The 13,607-nt window shown below is 43.1% G+C and overlaps 1 protein-coding gene across 1 annotated transcript in view; it reads right to left on the bottom strand.

Annotated features, from left to right (window-relative positions):
- The window catches only part of LOC129345063 (autism susceptibility gene 2 protein-like), a 955,148-nt gene that overhangs the window by 90,265 nt on the left and 851,276 nt on the right, over positions 1–13,607 (bottom strand). The window contains 1 exon segment of the mRNA XM_055002049.1: positions 7,147–7,195. Within this exon segment, the coding sequence (XP_054858024.1) occupies positions 7,147–7,195 (49 nt within the window).

Raw genomic sequence — 13,607 nt, 5'->3', positions numbered from 1 at the left:
TTTACAAGACTGCAGCAGGAAGACAAATCGAGAAATTCCTATTCGGAGTCCCCATTGGCCTGTCTTCTGAAAAAAAAGAAGCACCCTGCTTGACCCAACCACAGGTCCATCATGCCCAGCATTCCACAGTGACCAAGAAAATGTCTCCAGAAGGCAAGGCCTGAAAGCAACCCTCCCAGCCCCAAATATTTGTTATTCACTGGTAAGGTATCTCTGAACATCATGGCTAGGCTAAGTGCTCTTGCTAGAAGAAGCCAAGAACAAAGGCCTCCGGTGTTCATTTTCAACAGATAGGGAGATTCTATTGGAGAAGGATTTCCCTCTGAGTTCAGGCTTTTTAAGGCTTCATCATTTTGAATTGGGCCCAGAATTTAATTGCCAGCTAGCATAAATCAGGAAGGAAAGGTGCAACATTCAAGGGGTTGGTCTGTGACTCAGGGACTGAGCGCCTGCTTTGCAAACAGAAGGCCTCAGGTTCAATGCCTGGAATTTCCAGGTAGAAAGCTCAGGTAGGAGGTGATGTGGAAGACCTTGACCCAAGACCCCAGACAGCTGCTGCCAGTCAGAGCAGACGTTACCGAACTTGACAGACTCAGTATAAAGCAGCTGCATGCTCTGAGTCTTGGCCTGCTCAAGTCACATCACAGAATTTCATGCCAGTCGAAGCTTCCGAGTTCACTACTCCTGATCTTTTAAGCTAGAGATACCGGGGACTGAACTTGGGACCTTCTGCATGCAAATATAATGCTTCTCCCAGAGCTACAGCCCTTCCCTGTACTTAAATTCAAACATGTTTTTGTTACCACTGGTGCTCCTTCTGTGAATAGTAACATTTGGAACCAAGATATACTTTAATTCTGCTTTTACAACTCTGAGATTTATGGATCGCTGGGGGAGGGGTAAAGCAATGCCCACAAGTATATTAAAGGGAGGGGGTTCACAAATTTTCACGAAAAAAAAATCTCTTTATGGTAAAGGTTAGAATGGGAAAACGTTAAAATAATGGAGCTAATAACGGACACAAATCCAGGCTTGATAAAAATTCAGACTGTCACCGTCCTGTATCTAATAAGTAAAGTGTAGAGATCAGACTCATGCCGATCAAGAAAACAGAAAAAAAACAGGCTAGCCCGAAGGCAAATAACGGGGTCTTTACAGAGTTCCCCCACATATGCATTAAAATTTCCTTGTAAATTAACAACGAAAGAAAGGTTTGATGAGGACTGAGCATGCTCCAAGCGGCATACAATGCTGAGAACACTTGAAAGCTGCTTAAAAGGAAAAAATGTAGAGAAAGGGAGAGAAATGAGCCAGTTTGGTGTAGTGGTTAAGAGCGGCAGGACTCTAATCAAGGGAACTGGGTTTGATTCCCCACTCCTCCACTTGAAGCCAGCTGGGTGACCTTGGGTCAGTCACAGCTCTTTCAGAGCTCTCTCAACCCCACCCACCTCCGAGGATGATTGTTGTGAGGATAATAATAACACTTTTTAAACTGCTCTGAATGGGCATTAAGTTGTCCTGATGGGTGGTATATAAATCAAATATTTATTATTACTCATATATGGAAGAGTTTATACAGTCCTGTTTGGGTGTCCAAGATGTTTAACCCCCTACACAATTCCTACTGGACATACATCTTGTTGCCTCTAATACAGAAGTTTCTTGTCAAGTACCCATCTAAAAAGTAGCCAAATGGGGCCACCCACACATCAGGGAACAATTCCTGAATGCTTCAAAGACTCCCCAGTCAGGCAGAACATCCGTATTTTCACAAATGAAGGAAGAACAGCAGCTCTGGTGAACAGCAGCTCTGAGAGGCACAAAATATTTAGGGAAACCAATATTCAACCCATAGGTCTGGAACTCCAAGAGGGTCACAGAGCCCCACCTGTTGGTTTATAAGCCCCTAAGGAACTTCAACCATTTCCCATCCCTCAGCAATTCCTGACAGGCCCCAGCTTGCAGCAATAAGCTGGGTTTGTGTCAGGATCTCCCTCCATTTTGGGACTAATAAAATGCAGTGCTGCCAAGAGCCACCGTAAGCCCCCACCCTGACAACGATCCCCTCTGGGCCCCCTTCATGCCATTCAGGCCCAATACAAACATCACCTGACAACAATTCACATGACTTGCCCCTCCTCAAACCTATGAGGGAAGTTAGGCCAACAGAGTGAAAGAGCGACAGACCCAAACTCACGTCTTTTCTCTTTCCTATCCCTCAATAAAGGGGCTGTAGAATTATTTGCCACAAAATGTGCACAACTGCCTGAGGGGCCTCCCATGTAATCAAAGCCCCCAGAATTCTGTCCTGGTCTCTCAGCAGCTCCAGTAAAAGAATGATCCCTCCTAAGAGCCTTCATTCCTAATGTGAAATTCTGACAATGCAGAAGCTGGACCTCTTGACAAAATGACTTTTTTTTCTTGCAGTGGAAGGAAGAGAGATTCTCCCATTCACATTATAAAATACCCATTTTCTCCTTTCACTTTTCCTTCTGGTCTACTGATCCACAGGAACACAAATGGCGGGGGGAGGGGGGCACAGAAGGCTGCAGCAAGAGGAGCCGAGGCAGGGAAGTTGTCTTCTTTTAACGTAACTGTGCTCAGGCTGCTTGGGATCCAAGTCGAAAAGCAGAAGAGAAGCACACATCAAATTATCATTGTCGAATTCATTGCACACTTTTGGAACTGCAGTTCCGGCTGTAACACCCATCTGGCCACGCCTATGGCCATTTTTACATAGCACTGGACAACACCGAAGGGCAGGCCACAGCTTTCAAACCCAGTGTGGTTTGCAGAATCAAGAAAGAACTTTGTGCATAGGCACTACATTTTCCCAGTTCAGACAAACTATCATTTTCAGTTATCTCTAAACTATGGTTGACTCTTCAACTTTAATCTCTAAACTGGAAACACCTTCCAACTATTTTTTTCTGGTGGGGGGAGAACCACAGTTTCCTAGTTCAAATGGAAAAGCATATTGCGAAGCCCACAGGAAGTTGACTTACACCATTGGTTCATCTAGCTCAGTACCATCTGCTCAGATTGGAGGCAGCTAGGTAAGCCTTAAGGTGGGCAACATCTAGGTAATTTTCTTTGCTGCCTGCTGCTGCTCTGAGCAGCGGCAGGAGAAAAATAAATAAAAATAAGGTTCTGACGAACACATCACTTCCAGGGTACATCCCAGAAATGACAATGGTAGCTCTAGGAATTGGCAGAAACTCTAAGGTAAAAACATAGTGTTTTACCATAGAGTTCTGCAATTCCTAGAGCTGCCCATTGTCACTTCCAGGTTGTACCCAGGAAGTGATGTGCCAGCAACTGGTCTGGAGCCTTATTTGTATTTATTTTTCTCTCACAACCACCCCACCCTCCTGCTGGTTGCCTGGCTCAACCTTAGTAGCTGCTCCAAGGGGTTTCCAAAGGAAGGTGCCCCCCCCAACAGCCTCTACTGGAGATGCCAAAGACTGACCCAGGGATCTTCTGCATACAAAGCAAGTGCTCTACCATTAAGTCAGAGCTCCTCCCCTAAATGGCTGCCTTCAAAGAAAAGGGGAGCCACTGCACATAAGGCAAGGAGGCAAAGCTAGCTGCAAGGTTCAGAGGTCCCTTAGCAAGAGGTCACCATCAGATGCATCCCCGTAGTTCCTTCCATCCCGCTGCCTCCCTCCTCATACCGCACAGGGAGGCACACAAAAGCCATTGGTGACAGATAGAGAGAAATACAAATATTTCAAACCACAAAGTTCTCAATCCCGCAAAGGCCAGAAAAAAAGAACAATGGAAAAAAGAAAATACACGCCAGATATCCACAGCATAATATCGTGCACCTGCCTGGAAGTAATTATCTATATTATCTCCAAAGATGTGCATCTTGTTCTGGTTTGTTTCCTGACATTAAACGGCAGAAACAGTAATCCTTTTCAGTCAAATGGTTCCCATTTGGTTTACTTTTCTGTGTGCATTAAAAGAAGAAAAAAAAAACATCCTCTTTCCTTTATTCTCTTCAGCAGAAAACAACAGAGCTGGCTTTTGAAGCACCTGGATTGACATAGATCTTTCCCCTGGCCATTCACGTTCCTGACAGGAATTAGCATATGGCATGAAGGGGGAAAACTCAGGAGGGTGAGAAGAAAGCCACCATTTTGATGGAAATCAGGGGTGGGGGGGCGCGCGCAAAAACATAATCTACCGTTGACTAAAAAGCTTATTTGTGTACATCTTCCCAAGCCAAAAAAAAGAAGAAAGGCCCATGTTGACTTTAGGCAACACAAAAGGAGCCTTAATCCTTTCATGGGAACTAAATCACCACAGAAGAGGAACCAAGAGAAGACCGAGAAGAAAGAGTCTCTGTCAAGTGAAATCCATTCACAAGTAAATAGATGCCACCAATCCAACTTGGGTACGTAAACAAAATAAGCCATGTGGGAAATGGTTTTGCGCAAAAAGAAAAGAGGAAAGGGAGTAAAAAAGAAAAAAACAGAAGCGTCCCTCTTCTCTTCTTCATTGAAAGGACGGTCTTCTTTTTCCTTGCCATGGGCTCTCCGTTAGGGATTAGGGTCTCTGGACTGGATTTCGGATCCAGTACGACTCCCTTTCAAGAACATGTTTCCTCAAATTCCAAAGACAAAATTAGCAAAATAAAGATGCGGGCGCATGTTGTTCGGAGGACTGGAAGCACTTGAACAAACTGGTCTCCCCCTCCTTCATCCTGCCTGGTTTTGACCTCTTCTCAGCCTAAGAAGCCATTTGTGACTGCCAAGACAAATAATTCTATTTAGCTCCCCCACCCGCCTCTTTTTTTAAGAGGACGAAAGGGGGAAATCCCTCAGTTCAGGACTTCAAAAGGATGCTAATGCATAAAACAGGACCGGAGCTCCATTATGCAATTAAAAATAGATATAATTCAATATACATCAAAGTCATTTTCAGAAGAAGCAGTGTAATTACCAAGGGGGAATCACAGACCTAATGAGTGGGCTTCACAAAGGCCTTGCATCTTTTCCTGAGGCGACGAAGAGACCGAGAAAAAAATCAATCACAAAAACACCTTCTGCTCTTGAAAAGAAACCATAAGAAAAACAAAAACCTGGGTACACCTGGCAACAAATCGTACCTAAATGGTGACACATGGTTACCTTTACAATAACATCATGTTTCCTAATGTATTCCCACTGAAAGACCAGTTTGATTCCAGACCTCTGAACACATTTAGCTGGAAACCAGGCTCAGTGATTTCAGTGATCCAAGCACTTAGGACTGCAGCTTAAGATTTAAATGTGATTTAATCACGCACAAAATTACATTTCTCTGCTACAAAACAAGGCCAGGATACTACCCACTGTTCACTCACAGCTAAACTCCTTTCCATTTTGTTTTGATTTTGTAGACGTTACCAAAAAATCCTCCTGTTAATGCAGATCTCATTTTCTTTGCAACCCTGGTGAATATTCGTGCACAAATATAATCTCTCTCCCACAGAAGATAGATGAGTATCTCCCCTCTCCCCTCCATGAGATTCAGAGGAGGAGGACATGCTAGTAGCAGCCAGAAATACTGACTGGCTGTGAAGCAGAGCCAAAATTTTTGGATGCCAGCCAGCCAGCTGAAAATGTCAGTCCTTTTAGCACTGAGGGCTCATCTAAGGGAGTCATGTGTGTTACTATTAAGATGGCAAACATGCAAGCCATGAGGACAAGGAAGACTACAATGCAAGTTTGTGATGGCAAGCAGGGTTTTTTTTTCTGGGAAAAGAGGTGGCGGAACTCTCAAGAGGGAAATGACGAAGAAACATATGGGATTCTTTGAAATCATATTTATTTTCAAGCACTATTGCCAAGTATTTTAAAGAGGTGCTGGAACTCCGTTCCCCCGCGTTCCCCCTGAAAAAAAGCCCCGATGACAAGTATACAAAACATTTCCTGAGAACCAAATTGTGTGCATCTTCCGAAGTAACCCAAAGCTATGAACAACAGAATGACTCCAAACTGGCTAAGCTGTAGAAAGGCCCCACACAACAACGCGTATATTTTTTTAAAGTAGGAATGTCATCTGTCACAGCACAGCGTTCAACCCATCTCCCTCTGACAATGAAGGCCTCAGTTGGTGTTGAAATTCTTTATTCAGGCTTCTGGTTTGCAACTAGTCTGCTCGACTTTTACTTCAGGTATAGTCTGCCTGTGTTATCCACACAGTAAGCATACTTGGTTGGAAAATGACAATACATCCCTTTGACATAACGGCAGCCCATCATTTGGCATATGGTTCACAAAAACCTTTCGAAAGCCAGTCCGGGCCAAAGTAGCACCACCAAAATGTTTTGTTATTTCAGAAAAACAGCGAATGAAATTTACACTTTAGGCAATGGAGGAGGGGGCAGATAAACACTTAACCCCATAGGCTGCCCATCAAAAAAACAGACTTTCCCAACTTCTACCCACCGATTACAAAAAGAAGAACAAAACCATGTTATTGTACAGAGACCAACAAGCTCTAAGCCTCCATACCACACTGCTAAACTGCTCATTGCAATCTCCATGAACATATACACATACATGCCTGTTAAAAAGGATTCATGAAGAGAACATATATTTTAATTATGACACTGAATATAGTTTGTTAACTTTAAAAAAAGGAAGTACCCCACACAGATGGAGCGACAGTTAACAATCATTGCTATGCCAATCCTAGATGCCAGGGAGCTGTTGTAATTGTTGTGCAGTACAAACTGGCTATTCATAATCTATTGCCCAAACCAACGAGAAATAATCACATTTAAAACACTCGGAATGCTGGTGGCAAGTTCTTTAAATTAGTCCAAAATGCAAACATTTATGAAAAACATGAGAATAAGATTTGATGTTCTTTCCAAATATTAATATATGAATTAATTCAGACCTGGAAGACCTGAAATTGTTTACAAGATTTTTTTAAATGGCAGTTTTATATTGCCTTTGCCATTTAATTGCTTGCAATTAAACTGTGCTGCTGGAAGGGGTACAAGAAGGACCAGCCGACGGAAACTTCTTAACGTAGAAATTGGCAGCTTAATCTCCAATTACAAATGTGAGCTATGTGCACTGGGAGGTATGATGGATGAAATGGAGGGGGGGCGGGCGTAGTATTTGAGGAGAGTGTTCACATGCTTACCTTTATTGGCAACTGTGTTGAACAATTTCTCAGAACTGGCATCAGAGGCCTAAGGAAAACCAACGGAAAAACCAGATTAGACAATGAAAAACTCAATGGTTATCGATTCAGAGATATAACAGGCTCATAGAATAGGACCAAAAAGGTGTAACATTTCAGAAGCAAAGCCCATAAAACACAGAGATGCTAAGTCAAAGATGGAGGAAAGTGCCTTGTGTTTTTTTTTTAAAGCACTAAAGACAGAACTTGAATCCCAAACACCCAGAAGATGGTGCTATTTAGCTGCATCTGACTATCCTGCAAGCAGATATACGCTAATCATGGAAGGGAGCGTAGTCATTTGGTGTCCCTGTTTTTGATGGTCCCTTATTCAAAATTCAAAATACTGGCAGCCAGCAAAACATAATTCTTCGCAATTCAACACAGGATGAACTGTGAGCAGTATCAGTGTAGCCCAATAGAGAGAGTTCATTTTAACGCCTATCTCCTGTCCTTTGGTGCAGCTCAAGGTGGCATAAATGAAACTACCCTATTTGCACAATGTCCCTGCAAAGGAGGCTAGGCTAAGTAACAGCGACCTGTCCAATGTCACCTACAGTCAGCTTCAAGACTAAATAAAGGCTTAAGCTTTAAAATTCCCATATATCAGACAACCTCACACACAGATGTACAGGTTTCCCCTGACAATTGGGGATTTTTCCCCCTTCTCTGCAGACAGCTTACTGTGTTTCATTAACTGATTTAGAATATTTCAGAGCCTCCATGATTCATACAAGATCTGAAGACTGAATTCTAAGTATGTGGAATAAATAAAAGCCTCCTCTCCAACACTGTGTGCTTAACACATCTATACAAATGTGTTTTACATACAGGTATATTAGAATGTCTTTAAAATTATGCCTACATTTTAAGCATAATGCCAAATTTGATATTTTAAACAATTCATTGGTATATTTGAAGCTTTATTTATGTAGAAGCTCAGTTTCTGAAGCTACTTTGCCCAGACCAACAGAGATACAACTTTAACACCCTCTAATGTTATGAAGGATGTTACATTCCACCTCCTGCCCCCCAAAACCAAGGAAACTAATATACCCATTTGGGGTAAAAATTATCCATCTTCTGACACTGGAGTCTCTTTGGAAACAACAGACCAACCAAGTTAAAATGTACAGGTTACATTTAAGCCTACAATTTCAAACCGGTTCAGGACGCTTGTCTAAAGAAAATGTGCACTGCTAATCTATTAAGTCAACTGGAAATATAATTACTGAGGATGACCAAAGCCAACAATAACCGTGCAAATTTATTTTACTTTTAAAAAGACTTTTATACCACCTATTCCTTGAACCAAAACGGTTAACGGCATTAAAAAGAACAATAAATATTATATATTTAAACTAAAAAACATATCACTACAGTTGACGGGTCCCACAGGATACAACCAAGAGTTTAAAAAACAAAACCTACAACCAGATGGTAAAGATTGAAAGAATGAAGTAAAACCTCAATCGGCCATCCTGAACAATATCAGTACCGTAAGTTGCAGGTCAAGAGTTAAATTTACACAGTTTAGAAGCATACAACACATAATCAGAAATCTCATTTTCAAACACAGGTTTACATTCAATTATGAGGGGGTAAAAACATTTTTTAAAATGAAAGCTGTGTAGTGAATATCTTCTTATTACACACACATACCTGAAAAGAAAGACTAGGTATTTTTTCTGTGTGTACTACTATCGAGAAGAAAAAGAGGTTTGTCTTAAATTCCCATGTATATTTCAGTATATACAATAATACCTATTTTTGTGAGTGCAAAAACTCTTAACTACTCCATACATCCATTATTATTTAAGACCCATAATTTCATTATTCGGAATTGTGCAAAAAACACGATAGGCAAGGACAGTACATTCAAGTTGAATTCTATCAACTTCCAAGATTTCTACAGCACGTTTTGAATTCCACAAATCACAGATATTGCAACAAAGATCCATAATTTCCTTGCTCTCGTACATGGCCAGTTTTGTGATGGGAGAAACACACCCACAATCACACTAATAGCATAGCTTACTGAAATTTTCTATCAAAATTTCCTATGCTTGGCGAACAGGCCATTAGTCACAGAAGAGTTTCTCTTCAAACAAGTGAATAAAGGACAACTGCATTTTAATTAACAATGCATGGATACATACAAAACACACACAAACACAGCTTATATCAGTGAATATCCTACAAATAAGTGCCTTGAAAAATTGTATCAAGCAGCCCAATCTAACATGTTTACTTAGAAATAAATGTCAATTTGTATAATGGGACTTACACCCTACTCAATATAAACAGAATCACATCTGACAATACGAAGATTATACAGGGTTTATGGGGAGTGGGTGGGTAGGGGTGTTCCTCTTTAACTCTTCATTAGATTTTAAAAGGGCTTTATTCTCAGAATTATAAATGGATTTGGCTAGATTAACGCTGCCTGCATTGAGGTAAAGCCCTGACGAAACACTCTTTTCTCCCCAGTTAAAAAGCCTTGGATTGCTGGATTCTTAAAACGATAAAGACATAAAAGAAAAAAAACATGAAACTGATAAACCCTAAAGAATAAGCTGAAGAGGTCGTGCAGTGTTGCACTTTGGAGAATAGGTCAGCTGTATCCTTCCACCCAATTTGACAGATTTCTTATCGCTTTCATAACCTTGCCATTCAACCTGATCCGTGATGCAAAGAGAAAAGCTTTTCTCATCAGCGGCTGTCGATGGAAATTCAAAGTCCTCCCCAAAGATCCAACCGGGTGACGGGCCTGTTCTCCTCCAACACACACATTTTTTTTAAACCCTTCAGTTGGTTTGAAGAGCTCTTCTGGCCTGAAATGATGCCCTCATCATTGTTAAAGTTCCCTTTAACAAAGGAGACTTCCATCAAATTTCATATGATGGGGCACAAAAACTATTATAGAAATATTATATATCTCTCTTTTTCTTGAGGGAAAATGCTTGCTAACATTCTTAGAAACCACTCTGTCAGTACGCCCACCTTAGGTGCTCAGGACATTTTCAAACCAATGCACAGCGGGGAATCCACCAAACACTCAACTCAATGCTGTATCATTTACCAGCTTCCCCTCATAAATTCAAGAAAATCATTTTGAGATGGCAGAGAGGACGGAAAGGTAAACTAGAATCTAGTATGACCTATCTGAATCGTCTGTTGATGTAAACACAAGGCGTTAAGGTTACCCTCCTTCAAGCAAACGAGTCACTTCTTCCTTTGGTCAAAGAGCAGAAAGTAATGTCTGTTCTCCAATGCCAACCGTTTCCTCTCTTTTTAGGCTAGAGGCAAGTAGGAAAATAAAAGTAAGGGTCCTTCCACAACATCCTCTTTTAAAGGAAATGCACAGAAAGAATAAGGAGGGCTCCCCCTGAAGTGCTTTTGAGAAAGGCCGTTTATAATACCACCACTGGTAATTTCCAGATCCAGAACATATTGGAGGGCAGCCAAATTTCATTTCTCAAATTCTACTAGCCAAAGAAAGAATATAATTTTCCCTCTCACCTACTGATTCAGCACCTATGGGGATTTCTTTGTATCAGTGGGTCTTTGCAACCATTAAAAGTATGAATGCCCTCCCCACCCTTTTATTCCCATCACTTCTCATGTCCTCTCCTTAAAAGATGATGGAACAAAAGTACAGTGTGCATTTGCCAACATATTTTCCCGACATTCCCCCGTGTATTTGTATGAGAAAATACCTTCTTGGAGTCCATCCTCAACGTGCACAGCTCTGAACAGATAAAGAATGCCTTCAATCTAAGTCCCATCAGGTCCTCTGTCTGGAGAAATAGTGCTAGCAATAACCACTACCACCCGACTCTCCCCCCTGCCTTACTCTTCAAACCTTTCAGCTCCCAAGCACAGCTCAATCCCCTCGGATTTAAATGCTAGAAGTCAGCAGACCTTGAGGCAAAAGAATCAGTTCTCTCTCTCCCTCGCTTTCTTCCATCAAGGAATTTATTGCCATACAGGGGGATGTATTACTCAAAATATTTCCTGTCCAGACAGAAAGGATTGGCGCTTCTGCGTTCTTGGCATACGCCAGGGCCAAGCACTTGCAAAAACATCAGCTCCAACATGAAAGACTTTTGAAAGCAGTTATCCATCCTACCCGCCACCTCCTCCTGCCTAAGTGGGGCTGGGGGGGGGATCCTCCAAGCCATAATTAGGATCTGAGAGACTGCTTTGCATCAAGGAGGCATGCGCCAGAAAAAAAACAGACTCTCATGCCCTGCAACCCATTAACCAAATGCAGGGAATCTCTCCTTCTTATACCATCAGCACTAGATGGGGGCAACCATCTGCTTTCTCCCTCTCCCCCAAGTGAAGCATTGTTTCCAGATCCCATCCTGGTTGTAACCATCCTCTGCTGAAAGACAGTAGGCAAGTTTCCGGTTCCACAAAGACCTCGTTGCTTTCAAGAATAAGGACCACCATGTCTGCATGCAGACAATGTTTTCAAGATTCTAAAGTGGCACCCTAAAGAAACACTGCTGGTCATGGTACACACATTTCTTGGTTTTCCTGTTCCTTCTGGGTGACAAAAGTCCACAGTGGGCGGGTGGGGGGCACATACGCACCACCACCAAGAATACCTTTCTCAGATCTCTTCCGTTTCTCTGAAAGACTATCACCTGTACATCACCCCAACCAACATGGACATTGTGTAAGTGTGACTTTACTCCTGGTTGGCCAGATAAAAGGTGGAGGATCACATACAGCTCTCTCTCTTACCCCGGATAAATTCTTGCCGGACATTTAATGCTTGGGAAAGAGGATCGAATGAGGAAAGGAGTATTTTCGATGAAGGCTGCTCAAGCGAGTCTGAGTGCCACATTCTCTGCTGCGGAAACTCTATTTTAAGTCCCCCATGTATGGCTAGTAAGTCCAGGTTACTTAGTGGTGACAGGAACCCTGAGGAGGAAGGGTTTACTGCGCTTTTCCCCACCAAGCCCAGCCAGTAAGAGCAGAAGGACATTTCGGAGCTGAGCCACGGTGATCAACTTCAGCCCAGCCTTGTTTAGAAGGCAACTTTTACTCTAAGGCACATGGCAGAGACGCTCGGATAAGGCCACTGTAGCCAGAAGTAAACACACCACCAAGCCACAGGGCACAGGCAAACCTAAACACGCCATGCTTCCAGTATCTCTAGATGTCAGAATCCGGGTTCTCAATATATTCACAATGGCCATCTGCCTGCACTCTTTGGAAACAAAACAAGCCAGGGACAGGACGGTACTTCTACACACTTGACCCTCCTGTTGTTCACAACAGAATTCAACAACAAACCATTTCTCCAAGGGAAACCACAGGCTCCTCTTCCCCGATTTTGTTTTCTTTAGGAGCAAGCAGGACAAAACAATCAGGGACATTTCAAATGTAGGAGGCTAAATCAGAAGACCCTCTAGGGTTCCTCTTTTCATGAAGCCTACCAACAAATTTATTCCAGCATAAGCTTTTGTGAGTCTGAGCTTACTTCATCAGATGCAGGAAGTATTTATCCTTTCGATACATTTATTCATACCCACAGCTGGAGACAACAAAAAGGTGTGTGTGTGTGTGGGGGGGGGGGGAGATATCACAAAAGAGAGGTCAGTTTAAAACAATATCAAAGCAAAAGAATAATCAGTCCACTGGGAGTGGGTGACGATCCATTCTGAGACGTTTGTATTTACCAAGGGCACACACATGTCTCACCATCTCCCCTTCTTCCAACTTCTATCATTTCAGCTCGATCGCCAACAAAGAATTCAGTCTCTCAAAAGAGATAAGACAGATAACTCCAGCCAGACTTGCGGGGAGAGGAGGGCCAGGGAGCATGGTTCAACAACACACGAAGCCTCCCCACCATGGTACTAGGAGACGACCTACCCACCCCACACTGTGCAGGAGAGAAGGCAAAAAAAAGTGCAAGCCAGCACCACGAACACACCCACACCAAACCACATGCCTAGGGAGTCCTCCTTCCCCCCGGGCAGAAGGTAAGATCCCCCATTACCTGATCGCCAAAGGGTTAAACCCCATTGACAGCCCCTATGTCCATGACAGGGGAAAGGGTGGGGGGCACGGTTAAGAGTCTCCGGCAAACTCCGTTTCGTCGGGTTTGAAGTAGTTATTCCCAAAGGCAAATCCAAGCTCTTCCTTCCAAGGGCGAGTCCTTCCAAATAGGGCCCCCAGAGCGCACGGCCATTCCGGGGGGCTGCTGGAAGGCGGAACGGTGGGTCCTTCGATGGAGTGGGGCGGGGAGAGGGGAGAGATGCAGAAGGGCCGAGGCAGCTAATCAAAGGGAGGGTCGGGATCGGGGGCCGCGCCGGGAGAGCCCAGCCAGCAGGACAAAGGGAAGCATGTGCGCCCAGGGCGCAAGGAACCGTTTGGCACCGTGCGCTTTTGGAGAGGCTCCC

The sequence above is a fragment of the Eublepharis macularius genome, chromosome 17 (genome assembly GCF_028583425.1).
Source record: "Eublepharis macularius isolate TG4126 chromosome 17, MPM_Emac_v1.0, whole genome shotgun sequence".
In the NCBI taxonomy this organism is placed as follows: domain Eukaryota; kingdom Metazoa; phylum Chordata; class Lepidosauria; order Squamata; family Eublepharidae; genus Eublepharis; species Eublepharis macularius.
This window is presented reverse-complemented; position numbering and strand designations above follow the sequence as displayed.